This window comes from Passer montanus, unplaced genomic scaffold, assembly GCF_014805655.1.
Source record: "Passer montanus isolate IOZ18808 unplaced genomic scaffold, ASM1480565v1 scaffold10, whole genome shotgun sequence".
NCBI lineage: Eukaryota > Metazoa > Chordata > Aves > Passeriformes > Passeridae > Passer > Passer montanus.
The window spans coordinates 27,786,199-27,806,792 of NW_024356505.1; the positions used below are offsets into that span (position 1 = coordinate 27,786,199).

General features: G+C 40.1%; 1 protein-coding gene across 1 annotated transcript in view; it reads left to right on the top strand.

Annotated features, from left to right (window-relative positions):
• Positions 1-2,830: 2,830 nt before the first annotated feature.
• Positions 2,831-20,594, top strand: part of MYO3A (myosin IIIA) — a 114,127-nt gene continuing 96,363 nt past the window's right edge. Inside the window, exons 1-3 of the mRNA XM_039709230.1 lie at positions 2,831-2,923; positions 10,747-10,929; positions 15,820-15,954. Coding sequence (XP_039565164.1) covers positions 10,762-10,929; positions 15,820-15,954 — 303 coding nt within the window. The 5' untranslated portion in view covers positions 2,831-2,923; positions 10,747-10,761. The remainder of the gene's footprint in view (positions 2,924-10,746; positions 10,930-15,819; positions 15,955-20,594) is intronic.

The window sequence follows — 20,594 nt, forward strand, 5'->3', positions numbered from 1 at the left end:
AACACCAAAGGGGAGGAGTTCCCTATATTTGCTACAGGCTGTGCTCAGTTAAGCAGCCAGAGAGGTCAAAAAGCACTTCCCCAGAGAGGTAAGTTTTTTAATTCTTATAGTGCTGGTCTTCTGCTAGTTAAGCATGCTTATTTATTTTCTTAAGTTATCATTTATATACCTCCTGATCTTTTTGTGTATCACTTGCTATTTGCATATGTACTTCATTAGTTATCAAAACAACTCCTCTTGAGTAGAATACTATTAAAAGATCAATTATAAAGAGAAAAAGAGATGAAAAGCAGGAATATATGTCTTAAGTCCCACAAACTCTCTATGGCTGAACTCTGCCCAGGATGTGGAGCCTAGCAGCCAAGGACCTTCTTTTCTAGGGAGGGTCCACCGTGTCCTGCCCATCTGCATCCTCACTTTATTTGGATGTAGCATGATCTTTCACAGTATATTAAATATTATTTTAAGTAAATTATAGCCTTAATTTGGTGCCTTAATCACGAGGGCATCTTTCCCACCCCCTCACCCCTTTTTGTTATTAGAAGTATCTAAGAATGTAGAAATCTGAATGAGTCAGTTCTGCAGTAAAAGATGTCTATTATACTTATCTGTCTTAAGGGTCCATTACATTTTAAAAACAAAGAGTATGACATTCTAAAAGCAACTCCCTAATGTAATTTAATGCTGAAGATGCTTTCAAAGATTGTATGTTCATACTGTTTTCATATTTGTCACATTGTAATTTAAAAATAGTTTTCAGACTTGCACACACAATGCTTCTAATGAAGGTAAAAACCATGTTGAAAGGCAAGGAGAAAGTCTGAAACTAATTAATCACAATCTGTTAAAAAGAGAGTGTAGTATAGATGGTGTCTTGTGACCAGGTACAGCTGGAGATGATCACACTTCATTTATCTTTTAAGATATATATATATATATATATATGGATATTGTCAATACATATTATTTGTCCTTAATTCTTTCAAATTTATTTTGGGGCAGAGAATATACCCATATTTACTCTAGAACCCTGAAATCTCATCTGAAAGGTTTCCTAGATAAAAGCAAAGCAGTAATTTTTTGGTAAAATGAGGGGCAACAGCCAAGGCAGATTGAGATAGAAAAAGAACACACAAGGAGTGAAAATAAAGGAGGAATGTGGCTGGGCTGCATGACACTGTCATGTAATCATTTCATGACTAAATTTTCCAGCATTGTCTGTGTGCATCTGACACACAGATTCCCTAAGGGCATAAATTCCCTGTTTGTTTCAACAGTGCCTAGCTCTATAGGCCCTGGACACTGGTCTTTAAACTTTATCTGGTTTAAACTAGGACCCTTTCTGCAGCAACAGGCTGCCATTACTTATATATCGTTCAGGATTACCTAAATGAAACAGATACGAGTTTTTTGGAGTTTCACAGTTCACCTGAAAAATTAATTAATGCAGAAGACATAATGTGTTCAATACTTCAAGTGGTTTATCTGAGCCCTGTCATGGGGTTTTGCCTTTAAGGTCCCTTTGACAGAGGGAGCGCTCATAGAGAATTTTGTATCTTCAGAGCTAAGGGATGATAACATTGGCACACACTGAGAGTTAGACGAGGTGGGCAGCAGTGGCTTTAAGACAGCACTGGTAGAAGTAGAAAGGAACATATCAGCTAATCACTGATGTTGCTGTCTTTTCTGATTCCTGTGATTGTGTCTAAACACTTCTCAGCTCCTTGTTTCAGGTCTTGGATGCATGCAAGCTCTTTCTAGAAGAGCTATGAGTACCCATCACTCCTTTTTGCACCTGACTGAAAGACTTCTAGCCTTTTTCTGATGGTGCACTCTGGCCAAGCTTCTGCATGATCAGAGGATTAGACTGTCATGCTTCTGCATATGACTTGCCATCCACTAGACACGTAGCCCAAAGACAGTGGGGTGCCAGGCACTCCCCAAGCACAACTGAAAGCAATGAGAGCTTTGCTCAGGGAGGGGGAGCTACCTGCTGTCGACTCTCCTTTTGAGAAAGATGTAAAACATAGCTCTGAAACAGTTCCCCTTGCATCAAACCTGTCTGAAAACAAAAACCACGTTCAAATATTGTCCGAAAAATTAAAGGAGACAAAATCAACAGATATAGTCTCTGATGGAGGTACAGGGTACCCAGTGCTGACAGAGTTTTGCTGCTTCTTCGCAGTGAATTTGTTAGGGATCTTGCAAAGAAAACGTAACCAGCATAATTAAAACCTGGTTCATGTACCATATAGCAGCTGTACTTCTAAAATCATCCATTTCCAACTTTTGAGTACTTTGTCTTGCAGCTTCACCCTGGTATTACGTTATTACAATTGTGTTGTGCTGTTGCGGTGCGGTCACCTCTCTGCAACAGGTGCTAACGTGAGCTCGGGGCAGGCATCAGATGTGAATTATTTTAGAGGGCCAGGTCGCCAGGTCGGTCCATTAGGTTCCTCAGGGCAGCGCAGCCATGGGCAGCCCCGAGGAGCAGCCATGGGCAGCCCTCAAGCAGCGCAGCTCTCCCTTGCCAGGCCAGCAGCCTCGCCGGGGCTCGGCGGCCGCCCAGCGCCGTGTAATCCCCGCGGGGCGGATCAGGGCGCGGGGCTGTGCCCCGGCTCCGGGGGCGACCGGCCCGGGATGCCCAGCGGCCGCGGCTGTCCCGCCGGGAGGGAGCCTGGGCCGCCCCGGCGCCCCCGCCGCGCCCCGCCGGGGCGGGCCAGCCCTGCCGGCTTTGCCGGCGCCTGCGGGGGATTAGCGGGGCAAAGCGCTCATCCGCCGCTGACCCCGAGGCGGGACCGCAGCCGGGCCGGGGCCGTCCGCAGGAGGAGGAGGGCGAAGCCGAAGCACGGAGGCCGGAGGTGGCGCGGCCCCTGCCCCCTCGGCGGGGCTGGCTCTGAGGGGACCGGAGGTTTCGCTGCGGGTAATCCCCGACCGGGAGCGGCGGGCAGGGCACCGGGGCGAGTCCCGACACCGGTGCCTGAGAGGGGGCTCTTGGCGGATCTGCTCTGCCCGGCGGCCACGCCTCGCCGAGGGGCTTCGGGGCGGCCCCCGCGGGAGGGTGGCCCGGCCCCCGGGGGTGGCGCGGGCCGGGCCGGGCCGGTGCCTCCCGCCGCAGCCCCGGAGCTGACGGGACGGCAGCGGCGGCGGGGCGGGGGCTGCTCGGAGCCGGGAGCTCCCGGCACCGGGGATTGTGCGGGTTGGCTCTTGCGGTCTCTCATTCAGATGAATCCTGCTTTTTTACACTTTTTCTTTTTTTTTTTTCCCTCCCCTCCGTTTTGTTTTGTTTTGGTGGTTTGTTGTTGGTTTTGGTTGTTTTGCTTTGTTTTTTTTTCCCTTTGTGAGTGAGTTTCTGGATGAGAAACGCGTGCGGAGGAGCCGGGGGAGGCGCCTGGCCCGCCGGGCGCTCCCGGAGCGGGGCACGGCGTGACCGTGGGCTCGGCAGGACGCGTGGGCAGCCCTGCCGTGCCCGCTGTGCGCTCACACCCCGCAACTTCTTCGGCTAATGCGACGTGCTAGCAAGTTTGCTTGTTTGCAATGTCTTCCTTACCTTGCTATCAAGTTACTGTATCACTTTAATTTCAAGCCCTGACAGAGCTCATTGATACAGCAGCCAAATTAAGTTTGTGTTGCCACTTTTGTTAGAAGTTCTGAGAAATATTAAGTGAGCGGTATTGGCTTTTATGGTTTTATAAGGTTTACTGTGTTAAAATAGGAAAATTAAGTGATGCTTTAGCTTTGAAAACCAAGTTATTTGCTAATATATTGATCTAGTGTTTAGTCACTGAAAAATTATCCTCATCATTTGCAGTGCCTCTCTTCTAGGAGCCACAAAATTAGCTGGGTATAATTCAGTCCATGGATTGCTAATGTCAGTTCATTACTTCTGGTGACACAAAGTCCAAATATAATATGACAATTCCCCCTACCATTATTAATCTTCTTTCATGATTGTAATGCCTCTGCAAAAATATTGTCTGTTGGACAATTGCTACCAAAATCTTTAGATATCATTTGTTTCCAAAACATCAGGCCTTTTAAAATTAATGACAGTAATTAAATTTAGCGTTTTGTTTCCTTGTTCTTTTCATAGCCTCTTTCTTTAACTAAAGATTGGCTTTTAAAAAGGTTTGGGGTGTGTACTTGTATCATGTTTAAACTCTGAAGGATTGCAATCTAGTGGGTAGCCCCTATGCATGAGAATAGATTGGATGCTTAAGCACTCACTGATTCTTTAATCTGTTGCTTAAAAATCCCCTCCTCCGATGGAGTTACCTTAGAACTGTAAGCCTCAGCGTGCCGTGTGACTTTCACTGTTGTGGGGCATGGCAGGGAAAGGATGGAAACCAAGGTGGAACCTAGAACTGAAGTAGATCCTTACATCTACTCTGAGAACATTCAGAGAGCAAAGATCTGGAGCCTCCTGTGAGCAGGGCTGGCCAGTTGAGTCTGCAGCAAGTCAAAATGTCAAGATCAGCTGAATAATAATCCACAGATGAAATGTCAGTGTGGACACCCAATATGCATTTATCAATAGCAGGAGATCAGGTACTGATACCACACAGTACTGCTTCTCTACCGCGTGTAGAAGTTTTACAAAGGTCAAGGAGTCCACAGGCATCAAATGTCTCTCGAAGCTGTCTTGCTTTGTTGGGAAAGTTGTCACTGGATAACACTCACTGAAGAAAAAAAGTGTTTTTAGAAACAGAAGAAGCAGTTACCCAGCCTTTCAGAGAGTAAACATTAAAAAGTGGCCTCAAAACCAGGTCAGTTTCTTCCATGAACAGCCTGAAGATTGGTGTATGTACTTTGAATTGTGCCCAGGAGATATATTGCCTAAATTGATCACCACAGCTTGCGTCCAAATGCTTTACATTACCATTTATTCCTGCGTTATATTAATTTAGGGTTTGGTTGCTGGATTCAAAGTTTGCTTGGCAGTGTCATTGCATGGTGTTTGCCTTCAGACAATGGCCAAGCTGCCTCACAGTTTTCAGGTGATGAGATGTGGCTGGCTTGCAGTTTTCCTGTCTGTAGTATGGAGCTGATACTCATTTTGTCAGTTGCCAAGCTAAAACTTTTTATTTCCAGCATTTAAGTAGATAGAATTAATTTACCTTAACATCTGAAGCAGTGTAACGGGGCTCCTGTTGTAGGCAGAACCTTAGCCAGTAGAATCAGCAGTGTCTGGAGACTGAGCTGTCTTATGCTAAGATAAATGCTAACCAGGTTTGGTGAATCAATTTTTTATTTCTTTGAAATGGAATTATAACATATAACTTAGGTTCCTATAGGTGTATCCTGCACATCAGCTTAGGTGAAGCCGACCTAAATTGATGTCTTGTGTCTTTCTTACTGGTGCAAGCACACAACAGCAAAAGACATGGACTGACTGTTAGAGAAAGTTGTTGATTTTTATTCTTCATCTACCATAGCTGGGACTAAAGAGATCTTTTTTCCCTCTGGAATGTTTCTTGCAGACAGGAAGGACAGTTGAAAGCAATGGGGAGTATATAGAGTAGAAAGTAGTAAGCAAATTAATATCCAGTTGAAGAGGATAATTTGTCTAGACATATGGAAAGTAAAAAAATTGTGTAATTATGCAAATCTGTTGTTTTAGAGTGAAATTATAATCCTAAGTGCATTCAGCTTTTGACAAATGAAGTAAAAAGAAAAAAACAAAAAAAACCCAAAACAAAAAACAGCCTGCAAGTCTCCAAACACATCTTTAACTAATGGCCAAGCTAGATAATCTGCTCACACCAAGCTTAGATTTGAGTATAGTTCCCATTCAGATATAGGTTGCATCACTGTTGAAATCAGAGGCCAGATATTCCCTGAGAATTGAATGGGGGTGATATTTGAATTTCCAGAGCAAAACTTACTCTTTGAATGATGGCTAAGATAATATACTGTATAAACGATTCATTATAGCTCTAGCTGAGAATCTAAGCTGCAGTCCATGCTCTTAGCTGAATAATCAAATTATTTATCCAGAAATTGCTAGGTGCTAGTACAATGAAGGGCATATTATAGCCTCATGCTTTTTGGCTTGTGAGAATTCCGTGTGGCAGCTTTTAACTTTCTTATTAAGTACTTGTCAGTGTGGCATAACTCATGAAATAAGAAGAAATGTGGTTTGGGATTTCATTGTGCCATTGCATTAAGTATTTGAAGGCCCCACTGTGCCTTGTGATCAGTGCCAGACCAAAGAACTTCCAAATTAGATATTGAATAAAGTAATAAAGGGGGTGAAAAAGTGAGGTGAGATGGAGTTTTTTATTTGATATGATAAGCTGTCTATTTTTGTTTGTTTTGGTTGTGATAGGGTGATTACTTTTCTGGCATACATTAGGCAAGAGGCTGAAGTTTCACAGTCTGAGGGAATGCATTGTGTCACCTTCAGAGAGGTAACAGACGTGATATGCCATGTGTGCCAGTGTTCTTGGCACCTGACATCTGCCAGTCGTGACATAGAGGAAGATGTCTGGCACATTTCAGGGTAGGATGTGTGCAGGAGCTGTCTGGTTAAACACAAGGAATGTTTACAATGTCAAGGAGAGAGGGATGGGAGTAAATAAACCAGAAGACAACCTCAGTAGGTGTGTTTTGAAGTGAACTGATGAGGTCCTGGCTCCAGTTTTCAAGACCAGGAAGTTGTGGTAGCCAGGAGACAAGGTGCTGATGGGAGCCTAAAGGCTGCATTCATTGTCATTAGATGTGAATAGATGTCTGCTTTGCTAATCCTGTAGGCTCCGTGTGTGGAGGAAGATGAGTGACACGAGGCAAGGAGCTCTCATTTTATTGGCTCTTTATGGAGGAAATGGGTATGTTTTCATCCAAGAGAGATGAAGGTCTGTTTGGAAACTGTTGGGGGGGGAAGTTTTTAGAAAGTTACGCAGTTAAGTGGTATGAAACAGTGGTGAAAATATTGGATTAACACATAATAGTCTATGTGAATTTCAGGCTCCATTGCCGGCAGAAGCAAAACCAACTGCTTATTCCCATGTGACTGTGTTGTCTCTAGTGTTCGGTGGCCTTGACTAAAAAGCCTTCCACAGGGCAGTTGGTTTGTGTCTGAAGCTTTGGGTGTGATAAATGTACTTCATTGAGTTGCCTTGCCAGCAATGGGATAGTCCAGAGGAGATATACTGTGTTCTTTAGCAGGCTTCTCCTTCCCTCTGCAAACTGATTAGATACTGAAAATGATGGAGAATGCAGTGGTCTGTCAGCACAGCTGCTGAACAGGGCATCTCTGGGTATCTCTGATATTTGGCCTGAAGTCCTCTGTGTAAGGTGCATATGTTTGATGTGAAGCAAAAAGTCACATAGGAATGGTGCAAAATAATTCTCAACCAGTTTGTTCTTATGACTGGCACCAGATCCCCCTCTCAGATAAAAAAAAACCACCAACCAACAAACCAAAAAACCCCAAACCTTGTTTTGTTGGAACTCCAAATCTATTTTTTCCTTGGCTTGAATATTCTGAATTTAATTGCTGTGTCAGTCTGTTTGGCTCTCTCAAACTTACAGGACAATGTACTCTGTGATTTAAACTTTGTTTCGTGAACTCATTAAGAACTATAACTAACATGACAAAGAGGGGCTCAATCCCCTTTTGCCTAGGTCAGTCTATCGTGTGAATTTATTTATGTACCATGCAAGCCATAAGGTTTTGTAATTTATAACCTATAACTCTTAATTGGTACACCTCTAAGTGAAACCAAAAAAGTAAATCCTAGCTGGGGGTAAGAGACTGCTTATCCCTTCTCCTCTGTCACAGTACAAGTGTTCCCTTTATCACACCAAGTAGCAGGAAGGCCTCAGGAGTCCAGCTCCTGTTGGATTTGCTTCTAAAGCTTTTTGGGTAAGCTGATATTTTATACCTTCCAGCTTGAAGGTTTGACCTACACCATTTTTTATAAGTGAGCAGATTCTGGAGAAACTGCAACAGGAAAGATGACAGGAGACAGAGATTTGCCAGTGATAATGGTGCATAATGCTCAGAATGGCTCTTGAGCTCTTTCAGGCCACCTGTCTGCCTACTTGGTGCTCTTGCATTGACTTACTGGCACTGTGCCCAGCATCCATCAGGCCTCACCAGCAGGTTAGCCAAAATCTGAGCAGAGGGTGAGTGAACTGTCACACTGAACATACCAGAAATATTTTTAAAAGTTCTTTTTTTTTCTAGCAGTTCAAGGGTACATTCCCAGCTTAGAGGTTTGGATCAAGTTATAAATTGTGGTGGCTTTTAAGTAAATTTTTAATGATGAAGGGTATGATAAATTATCTAGTTGGTTGGACATTCAGACATATTCCAGGACCAGTCCAATTTATTGCTGAAATATGAGGTTAAATCATTATCAGTTTGACAGCTTCACTGAGATGTAATAAAATATTATCCATCATCCAGAATAGAACACTTGAAATCATTCTATTTAATGTATTTTTAATAGTAGAAGTGAAAAATAAACAATTTATCTGCAGGGACTTGTTCTTAAACTTGGTGAAAGTGAGGAAACATGGTATTCATTATCATTTATTCAAGTTATCATTTTGAAGCTGCAAATCAAAATAAAGAACTAGGGTGAATAATTTTTTCTGGAATAGCACTCTTAAATTATTGAACTAAATATAACAGCTACTGAATGCATATTTTTTAAGTGTGTGGTGACTTTTCTTAAGACTAGGTGATGTGCAACTGTTGTGATTTTCAAAAGAAAACAGAAGCACATGGCAATTTCTCTAGCACTTTTTCTCTGGTAGCCAAATAACACCTGCAGGATCACATTTCCTTAGCCCTTTAACAGTTCTCATTGTACCAGTCTGTGCAGACAAATAAGCAATTGATACTGGGAGTCAATGAATTTCAGCTTCATTCTGTCAATGTTTAGGGAGTTAATGAAGCCTGGGAGGCTGTCTGAAGCATCAGGTTGGAATGTTACTTCTTGGAAAGTTCTGCTTCATTTAAAATATCCCTGCAGCAGGGTGGTCCTTAGCATATTTGAAGATTCAAGGTATCAGAGTGCCCAGCTTGGTTCTGGCACAGTCTAAATATGTGAAATGTTCTGTGACCTCCTGTGTCAGAAGTGCTCATCTTTGAAAGGGAAGAAATAAATCTTCCTTTCTTCAGTGCTGCATATCTCCTACTGCCTGGGTCAGGAGCTGCTGTGTTTTCTTGTCATGTGAGACACAGCAGGCTCTAGATTTCAATGGAAAATTACATATTCTGTAGAAAATAGTCTGTATGTAGACAGGCTTCAATATGGTTTGGATGCCTCAGTTCTTGATAACTTTTTATTTTTATTTCTCTTATAAAAAGAACTCACTAGTTACAGGTTTAGCAGTATCCAGTAAGATCTTAAACAAATAGTTAGCCTCAATTAAAAAAACTAAAGCTTAGAATGAGAAATTTTGAAATGCCATCATTAATGAAACCCTCAAAGCAAGGGTTTGAGATTATGAATCCTCATCCCTTTATCATCCTAAATTTAGTTATTGTTTGGTGTAGTCTCCTAATTACCGCAGAGTGCAAAAGCTAATTACAAAGCATTTATGCATGAAGTGAATAAAAAATGCCAACAGAATTATTGTATTTGAACACTGCTTTAAAGGCAAAGAAAAAGAAAGTTGTGACTCATTTTTGTTCTTTTTTGGGGGAGGAAATGGCTTTGCCTGAATGTGGTGAAGCTCCCAAAGCATGGATAAAGACTAGGCATAAGGTCATGCCTTAGGAAGAGACTACAGTCAGTGTCCTGAGTCGAGTCTTTCTGAATCCTGTGGGACAGAAGAAAGAAGCCAGTTTTGAATCTGGAATGATTCTGAGACTATACTTATTACAGCTGTATGTCTCTGAATTTTGATCTTTTACTTTGACCTCAACCTGGAGCAGTGTTAAGAGAGATTTCATTGGATCAGGTAAAATTGGGTCATTGTGTTCCCACAGTATTTGGAGTCCAGGAGCTGGGCCAGTACTGGCTGCAGTACCAACAGACTGCTGCAGGTTTCCTGGTGAATTGTATCTGTCATGGACCAGGGTGTTGGGGCAACCTGGTCAGTGATGGATGCAATTCAATCATTGTAAAAGGTGTTTCCTTTACAGTATGTAAACCAGTTGTTAAAGGATGTACATTGGTAAGCACGTTTTCCATGACTGAGAGTGCTTGACTGTCAGAAGATGATAGCTTAGTGAAAAGATCTGTCACTTAGATCTGCTTGGCCTTTTGAGATCTCTGTCATAATTCACATCCTAAGAGTTGGCTTGTAAAAGTGATTGTTTGCTGTAAAAGTTTCAATTAACCTATTTAAGATGTTTTGTGTGGGTTTCTTTCCACTTCTTGCCTGATTCTTGGTAATGGACCTAAATCCTTTGGAATTTTATGAATTTGACTGTCATTCCCCTTTCCCTCCAAAGATCTCAGAATTACAATATATATTCATTGAAGTGCATGGGTAACTGGCTTCACTCAAACTTGATTTTCGTTCAAATTATCATTTGAATTTCCCTTCATTTGATCCTGTGTTCACTGCACATACCTTCATTTGATATTGTGCAGTCAACATGATATCAAATGAAGGGAAATTCAAGTGCATCAGTTCTTATTCATTATGCTATCTGTGCATGCACACTATATACAAAAACATTTCTAGTGTTTGAGGCTAGGATGTGTATTTCTCTTCCCATTTCTAGGAAGCGAATTGCTATGAACCATTTGTTGAGTGTACACTGCCATCTCTTTTTCCTAGGAGCCATCATTTGAGATGCTTCCGTTGTCTGGGAAAACAATAATATTTGATAGCTTTCCAGATCCTTCAGATACCTGGGAAATAATTGAGACTATCGGCAAAGGAACTTATGGAAAAGTTTTCAAGGTGTTAAATAAGAAAAATGGCAGCAAAGCAGCAGTCAAAATTTTGGATCCTGTTCATGTAAGTTCCTTTAATTACTTGGTTAATAGTAGGTTTATGTAGTCTTTTTTTTTTTCTCTTAATCTTTGTAGATAATTTGTATTAGAAGTGACAGTGAAATAAACTATTTCCACCTGCTATGTATCAGGCTAGCTGTCAGTGCATTTTTCTTAACATAAGTGATCTTGGAAGTGGTTGCTTTTGGTAAAAGCCAGAAATATACCTAAACTTTTTCGCTTTTATTTTGTTACCCCTTCTCTCTTGTTTTCGGAAGCAGAGCTGATTATTTTCCTTTCCAATATTAGGAGTCCTAGCTTATTCTATTTTTATTGTTGTTACCTTTCCTTTTTAAAAGTTTTTGACATACTGGCCAGTAAGGAAGTTAGGTACTTCTAAGTACTTAAGTTGTACCTTCAAGCATCTGAGTGCACGCTTGTAGCTGAGTTACATGCTTCGAACATAAAATAGCATACTTTATTGTTATTGTTCATTCTATGTTTTCATAATGTGCCAAAATAAGTAGGTTTCACAGAGGAATCCATCTTTTCAAATGGAAAATGCAAAGGGATTAGCTCTACACACAAAGCACCAGGCAACTGGGAGGTGAAATTATGAAGTCGTAGAGCACAGTTTTGTTCTCAGTAACTGACATATGTTGGGTGGCAGATTAATGCTCAAAGAATAAGGAAGAACACTAGCCTGGTTTGTACAGGCACACCCCATTGACTTCAGTGGTGCTGCATGTGGCTTGGGACTGTTCTTGAGACCAAAACACGGGAAAGCAGCTGTTCATATTTCAGAGGCCCTTTTAAGCTCATCTTCTGCACTCCCAGTGGAGGTTTGTGAGGTGTGTGCTTCTGTGGCATGACCTCTGGGCAGAAATGGGTGAGCATGCCATGCTCTGTGGACCCTACAGGTCTGGAGCTGCACAGCCACATGGGGCTCTTCTACCTATGCACATCACACACTGTCAGATTATGATCCCACAGACACAAAAGTCTGTGAAATACATTGGTGAAAACATAATGTCTTCTGTTATCTATGCTGTCTTTCTTGCTGATCTGCTTTTTTTTTTCAGCATGCTTTCAAAGCAACAAAAGGGTGCTCATCTCAAACATAATGTCTTCTGTTATCTATTCTGTGTTTCTTGCTGATCTGCTTTTTATTTCAGCATGCTTTCAAAGCAACAAAAGGGTGCTCATCTCAATTCAATACCACAACCTCTTCCAAAGTAAACATAACTTGCCAAGTGATAAGCATCTTGATGAGTTCAAATGTATTGGAAACTATTTTTGCCTCTATTGCTTTCTGTAAACAAGGTTCTTGTGCTTACAATAAATAGGCATGACTTCCTTGTGATTGGTGTTCATCTAAATGCTTGTTTGGCAGGAAATGCTTTTGCTTTCCTGTGCTTCAGAAGTGTTCAGGAGTGATTCTTAAGTGGCAGCTGGCTATGGCAGGAATTCCTGAGGAAATCAGTGAAACTTTCAATGATCTGTACACTTTGGAGGTTGCAGAAAAAGATTAAAGGATGATGATAGGAAGAAAAAAGAAACAGTAAAGCTGATGCTAGAGGAAAGAGAAATAGATTAAGTAGGAAAAAGAAATAGGATGTAATAGAGATGAAAGAAATAGGATGGATAAAGATGCAATATAAGAAATTGAAGGTGAGCAAATGTATAACTGATGAAAACAGGTTCCTGATTTTAATGAAAAAATGGCAGTAGTGCAGTCAACATCAGTTTTCTAAGACTTGACTCTTAACTAAATGTTTTTTACTCTAAGAACACTATTCTTCTTTGCCCTCTTCTATTTACAGGGTGTCTGGAGTAGCTGCTGTACCTCCATGTTACTGCTAAAATGACAATCCTATATTGGAAATAAAGAGAAAGCAATAAATGAGTTCTTTTTATTTAAACTGAAAGTATTAATAATGGCTGCAGAGGGAGCCATTGCAATAAAGGAAGAGATACTTTATGTATTTTCTTCTTTACATTTTACAATTCTTTTTCTTTGGAGATTGTTTCAAAATCGTGCCTCTTGAGAGGTAGACAGGAAACAAAGCAGAAGAAACATGGTTTGATTTAACTGATGTTTTGAAATTAAACTGGGAACCTACATTATCATGGGTGATATAAGACTGAAATAAGCTTTTAATGTTTAATGCTTTAGTGCACAAACTCTTTTTGCTGGATAACAGCTCAGCTTTTTAAAACTGAAACTGGAAAGCAAAGGTGTTGAAATGAGAATTTATGAAGATGGAACTGAGAAGGCTTAGGCTTGTCCTTAGGACGATAAGTAAATACCATTGTACTTTAGAACTCTTAGCCAAATTATCCTATATATAGGATGAAAATTTTCAGTCTGCCATTTCTAATAGTTTTTTTTATAAAGGTAAATTTTATGCTAAATTCAACAAAATATTTCAAGTTTTTTCCTTCATAAAAAACCGAGGATTAATTTTCATTTTGGTAGGCACAGAATGAATATTCTGTCATTTAATTTCTCCTTATAATTGTAAAAATCTCATGAAATCTCAGTAGCCCTCAGGAGATAGAAACCTCTATGAATTCACAGTAGGACAGTGGGCTGATTCTCTTCCAATTTCCCCAAGGCAGTCAAAACTATTGTATGCTTTGTTTTTAATTTTTGGCTTTTGACTGTATTTGTTTTTATTTCTTTTGTTTTTGCCACATGTGTTTTCTGTCTTCATCCCTGTTTCTTTCTTTTTCCATTCGCTGCTATCTTCAGTATTTTGGTTCTTTCTTCCTTCCTTGTATTTCTTTTTCTGTATTCTGTGTTGTGCTAGGGAAAAATACCTTAAAATGAGTTTCTCCTTTTTTAGAAAGAGGAAAATTCCTGCTGTTTTTCAGTTGTTCCAATAACAAGACTTCTAAAATCCTTCCTTGTGAGAAGACTTATCCTGGTAATCTTAATTTGAAAGTTTAATGGTCTGATTCATGAAGATACTGGTGACAGAGGAAGTTCTTGGAGAACAGTCAAGTTGGTCTCAAGACAAAAGGCTGCTGTGAGGAACTTGAATAGGATAGGGGAGACCTGTATAAGAAACAAGTGAGCACAGTGCTCTTGAGGCAGGTGTGTTGAAGAGAATGAGAAGGAGCATCATTCATTGGGAATACAGAACATCCCCTTTCTCTGCTGCGGTCCCTTCTATTTGGCCCTGCTGAGGCAGGATTTTGGCACTGAGTAGAGCTTTTCACTGATATGAAATCCATTAATATGGATAGTGCAGTTCATAAGGGAGCCTTCTAGAATGGATTTTTCACGTCTTTTTTGTGTAATTGTCAATAGCAAACTGTATTGGAAAATGTTTTAAGTCTGAAACATGTGTGTTAACCTTTTTTTTTTTGAGATCTAAACAATGAGGGGAAAATGGCTGCAGATATTTGCCTTTATCTGTTGTCAGGAGGGATTGAATATTTTGTCAGCATGACTCAAATGCAGTGCAATCATCATCCCTCAAAGAGCAATTCCAGTGCACACGTAGGCAAGGTTTACCTGAGTCATCCAATGCCTTCTAAAGCCTGCCAATGCCTGTGTCCATTTTTGGCCTGAAGAGATTTGCACAGCTCCCAGTGCATCTGTTGGCAAAACGGGTCCTCATATCTCACCTGCAAAGGGATTTCCCTCACTAAGAAACCCAAGGTCTGTAATGAGAGTATGACAAAAAACCATGATTATTATAGTCCAGTAGGAGAACCCAGAAAGATCATGGATGTCACCAGCTTCTGTGACAGCAGAAAATGAGAAGAATTCCCAGATAATTCTGGAAAGTGGGATGGCTAATGAATAAGATGTGGCTGCGGTCATACTTGTTCATGCACAACGAGACAGAGAGGTAGTCCCAGCTGCACCATTTCTAGCTGGGGTTACCATTAAGACTGAAACAGTAACATGTACTTTCACAAGGCATCTGCATACCTACCTGCTTGTGGATTGCTCTGGCTTTGCCTTGACATCACTGAGCAGTTAAGGTTGGAAAGGACCAGTGATGGGGTCATATGATCTAACCTCCCTGCTCAAGCAGGGTCTTGCTAGAGCACATGGCATAGGATTATATCTGGAGAGTTCTTGAATCTCTCCAAAGAGGGACACTTCACAACCTCTCTGGGCAACCTGTTCCAGTGTTCTGTCACCCATGCAATAAAGAATTTTTTCCTCATATTCAGGTGGAACTTCCTGTGCATCAGTTTCTGCCCCTTGCCACTCATCCTGTTGCTTGTCACCACTGAGAAGTGCCTGAATCCATCTTCTTAACAGCCTCCCTTTAGACACTTCTGGAGACTGTTGAGGTTCCTCTCAGTTTTCTCTTCTTGAAGCTGAACAGGCCCAGTTCCCTCAGCTTTTCCTTATAAGAGACATGTTCCAATCCCTTCATCATTTTCATATCTCTCCTCTGGACCCACTCCATTAGCTCCATGTCTTTCTTGCACTGAGGAGCCCAGAACTGGACACAGCATTTCTGGTGTGGCCTCACCAGGGCTGAGTAGAGGGGCAGGATCACCTCCCTCAACCTGTTGGCAATGCTTTTCCCAATACAGCTGAGGATCCCATCAGCCTTCTTGGACCCCACTGATGGCTCATGGACAACTTGTTGTTCTCCCTGACCCTTGCTCCTTCCTGAGGGCTGCTCTGTCATACCCTACATGTTCATTAGTCAAAATTAATAAAGACAAAATAAAATTTTAAAAAATAACTGTTTTGTATTCACTAAACAGAACCAGGCTTTCTGGTTTTATAAATGGTATATTTGTGTTCTATTTGTTTTTTGTTTGTTTTTTTTTTCTTTGCATAATTTCAAAACTACATTTGAATTGACAGAAAATACTTTGTGGTTGGCTATCGTTATTTATTTGTTAACTGCTATGTATTTCTCATTTGTGACACTAGGATATTGATGAAGAAATTGAAGCTGAGTACAACATTTTGAAAGCTCTCTCTGATCATCCCAATGTAGTCAAATTCTACGGCATGTACTATAAGAAAGATGTGAAAAATGGAGACCAGCTTTGGCTAGTTCTTGAGGTAAATAATATAGAAAAAAAGGAGGTTTATTCCAGTTGGTATTCCTTGTTGAGTATAAACTCAATAAATGAGATGCAAGTCATTTGTGTAATGTTTTTTTTAAAGAGTAGTTGCATGCAAAGTGATAAAAGCTGCTGTTTAGTCTTTTTACTGTTCTGATTAAATTGCTCGGTGTTCTTATCTTGATATTACACTGATAGTCCTGTGCCTTCATAATTAGGATATAAATTCTAATAAACTCTTAGGATTTGCTACCTAAAATCTTTCTTTGGTGAAAGGCTTGCCATGGGAATCTTCTTGTAGTAGCATTTCTTTAAATATCAGTAACATATGACATAGTAGTTAAAGAATACACAGTGATTTTTTTTTTCCAAATGAAATTATAGAAATTATTTAACTGAATTTTTTTTTTCTGTGGGAGGTAAATGCACAAATAGATAAGTAAGCCAATAAAAGCAGCTTCTGCCCAAATGCTGTTGACAGCAGCAGGAGAAGAGCACTTAATTTTCCTCAAATTAAGTTCAGAGCAAGATGTGTTTGTCTTTAGTTTTGAGTAATCTGTGAGCAAAGGTTCTTGATCATTACAGTTTCTATAGATTCACAGCCTGTTCTGTAAAAACTTCCTCTTGCATCCAAAGGAAAATGAAGAATATTTCTGACCAATGGTGTGCTTTTCCTAGGAATCAAGACTTTTGCTGTCATTTGATCAGAGTTTGATAAGGTTAAGATTGAAGAATTGGTTGTATTTTATGATTTGTCAGCTGAGTAAATACAAATCTCCTTCCAAATATCTCAATGATACAATGGTACCAAATTCTAGAAACAAGCTATCAGCAATGTGTAAGGTCTAAAAAAATCTCTTCCAAATTCTTATGTGCTCCATTGGAAGATGTTTTTAACAATGGTTTACATTGCAAATCATAACAAATTATTAGGTTAGATTGACATCAAAACGTATCAGGTCTTTGTGAAGTGAGCATCTTGGAAAATCTGATGTCCATTATGTCTGCTGGGCATTGGAAACTCCCATCTGTGAAACTTCTGCTCTGTAAAGGATGGATGCCAAACAGCCAGGCTGAAGCTGGGAGGAAACAGTCAAGTGTTCATATTTGAACTTTTATATTTCACATGGAATTATGTTCTTTATGTGAAAAACATGAGCCTCCATGTAGATTATGTTTTATATTTACTCTTTTTAAGCCAAGCTGTACATATGCAACTTTGGACTGTGTAGAACAGTCTTTCCTGTCACTGCACATGCAAATCTGTGAATGCAATGGATTTCAGCTGGTAGGTGTAGATATGCATAAGCAGTAAAAAAAAATTCAATATTGACTTCGGTGAAGCTTTCCTATTAATAATAGTGTATGTGAAAGAAAACTGTCATGAAACAGATTTCTCTGTTCAACTGGCATCTTCTTATCAGCTTGTGTGCAGCTTTGCAGTTGCAGTTTGCTTTTCACAGCAGCAATTAAGGTATCCTGCAGTTTATAAGCTCTGTTCAACTGGCATCTTCTTATCAGCTTGTGTGCACCTTTACAGCTGCAGTTTGCTTTTCACAGCAGCAATTAAGGTATCCTGCAGTTTATAAGAATGAGTATCTTTTCGTCATCTTCATTTTCTGGTTTTTGATGGGATATATGAGCAAGACGATTTGGAGAGAAAGTTTCTCAAATCCCACTAGGAATGGGTTGTGATAGATGGTAAAACTCAATCATCTTCATTTTCTGTTCTTTGGTGGGATATATGGGCGAGACTATTTGGAGAGAAAGTTTCTCAAATCCCAAATTCACAACTAGGAATGGGTTGTGATAGATGGTAAAACTCAGCATTTAGTAATGAATTTAGAATCACCACTGCATGTTACCAAAAATCTTATTCACTGGAGTGTTTGAATACATATATTTTGATGTTTGGGTTTGGTTTTTTTTTTTTCCTAGAAGAAAAAATCTTCAGCTTTTTAAGATGTGTCCCATGCAATGTATTTTTAAGATAACTACCTATGGGAATGAAAGTGAAACAAGAAAACATCTGTACAGAATGACAGTACTCTTGACTCTCAGTTCAGAAATGCCTTTCTCACTGTAGGCTGCACTCAGATAAGCTGAGCATCTGCTCCTCCTTGAATGCTGTTCTAATCACATTTATAATACAGAATGTTGCAGGAAGGAGGATTCCTGCCGAGTGCATTAAGCTTTGCCGTGTGTTTCCAGAGACTCAGGCAGGAGGAACTGTCCTACTGAGTCTGTGTTGGAAAGAAATCTCATATTTGGGATGAATCAGCTTAGCAGTTTGATGTCAGCAGACAGCAGCATGATGACACAGCTGAGGCAGAGTGTGCTGCAGCCCATTTCTTTCTGCTCTGGATGTTAATTCAGAATGGAAAACATCTGAGATAGCTGGAAATCATCTGACAGAAGATGGAGCAGAGAAGAATTGTGTGAGGCCCCTACAGGTGGGCGTGTAGGTCTGAGACAGGTGGGGAGAGCACATGGCACAGGCCTTGCCTGGTGCAAAGAACAACCGAGGCAAGACAGAGTGAAGGCTGAAAGGCCGTAGCAAGGTAAGTGGTAGGTATTACACAGCTTTTACTTGCTGCTGTAAACCAGAATCATAATGCAACATATTTCTGTAGTTCACTTCCTACAGAGATCAAGTAGAACTTTTAAGAAGCATCTCAGTCTATTTTCAAAAGATGCAAAGTTATGCATACCCTATTTGAGATGAATTTGATTGAATTTGAGTCACATAAGTATGCTAGTGTATTTTATACTCATCAATATATTTGTATAGGTAATAGAGGAAGCATGCATTATTTATACAGTAAAAAAACCCACCAAACTTATTTAATGGACTAAAACTTATCTTGGTAGGGGAAAAATTTTGGAAGGAATGAGTTTCCACCCAAAAATACAGTTTTGTAATATCAAAGAAGTATTATGGACACTTCTCACTTCTGGAGAGGTAGAGGGAATTGCCAGGTGTTACAGTAACACATTCCTTTCTCTCTGCTGAATGTCAAGAAGACTAACAAAATATTCTTTTTAGGTGGTTTGCTTTTTTTCTTGAAGTGTGTACATGAACATTTCAAGAACATTTGCAGTGTCCTGCTGAGTTAGGCCAATGGTCCTTGTAGCTCAACTTTCTGTGTGCTGTGGTGGCACTAGAAGATGCTATTTAGGAAGAGTTTGTTGTCGTTTTTGCAGCCCATTTCCCTCATGCTTTCCAGCAACCATGATTTCTGTATTATAGACTATTACAGACTACATCCCAGACTATGCCATTTAGTATGCATTTATGGACACACTAAACCTGATACTGATGCAGGCATACTCTATAATCTCCCCTTATGAGCATACAAGGTGAATTTTTGTATCACTATTACATGCTGATTTCTATTTGAATAATATTCCACGTAGTAGAATGTAATGCTTCCAACATGGCAAAAATGTTTCTAATTCTAATTATATTTCAGTGTGAAGAAATTTAAACTCCTGCTCATATGAGAAGGGAGAATATGTTATAGTTTCCAGTGGATTGCAGGCTCTATTTTCTAGCCAGCTCTGTTGTTGAAAAGTACCTGCAGAGGAGTTGATGCAAGTTATACAGGCGCACAGTCCAGACTGAGTGAATCTGATTTATCCTTGTTCTCATGTGGAACCTTTTGTTGATGTAGTGTAATCTTCACCAGAAAAATCATCTGGGAGTGTAGAGTAGCTTCTGCTTGGAATCTGTTTCTCTGAAGAGGTGTCTTTTTAGCCTTTCCCTCAACCTTTTAGTGGAAGAAATCAGTGAAGAAATTGATAATTTGTGTAATTCTGGATTTTTTGCAAAGTGGTATACTTTGAGTTTCATTGTCTAAATGTTTTTCTTGATGTTAATTGAACCTGCTAACCAGACACTGATAACTCAGAAGTAATATTGTCATGATGGATTATTGTGATTCAGTTGGCAGCTATGTTTGCTGATTTATAATTTGCCTGAATTGATTCAGATTTTTTACTTACCTTTGATCATTTAAAGTTAAAATTAAGAGGAAAAAAAGTGAAATGTACAAATGTCTAAATGATCTTTTTAAGTCCTTGGGATGCTTTTATTTGTGATGGGGTTTTTCAGAAAGAAGAAAAAAATCTTACACCCAGTAAGTAGAAGCTCTCAGGACTTTGAATTAAACTAAAATACAGAAGACTGGTACGTCAGTTCCCCTGCCACTCTTTCTGCAAACATAGACAAAGTGAAAACCCATGGTTAATCAGAGTATGGACATTGTAACAATTGTAAATGTAGCACCATATGGAAAAAAGGAATAAAATGCCAGTATATCAAACTGCCAGCCTGCTATACCAGGGTTATGTTGGTCCATTACTATTACTTTACTTCCAGTAAAGCTTGCCAAAGTGCTTGCAACAGGGTAAGAGCTGAGAGAGAACCAGCCTGCAGACTGTTGCTGTGTTTCGGGCGCACAGTAGCCCACCAGTGCAGCTCCTGCCCACTTACCAAACACAAGGGCAGTTGCTTTTGGTGAGGTGTTTAAATGAAATGAGAATGTAACAAGCTCAGATCCCTCATAGAACTCCTTTCTGGTTTTGTGGAGATCATTTAGAAGACCTACCATTCTTGAGTTTGCCTAGAGATGAAGA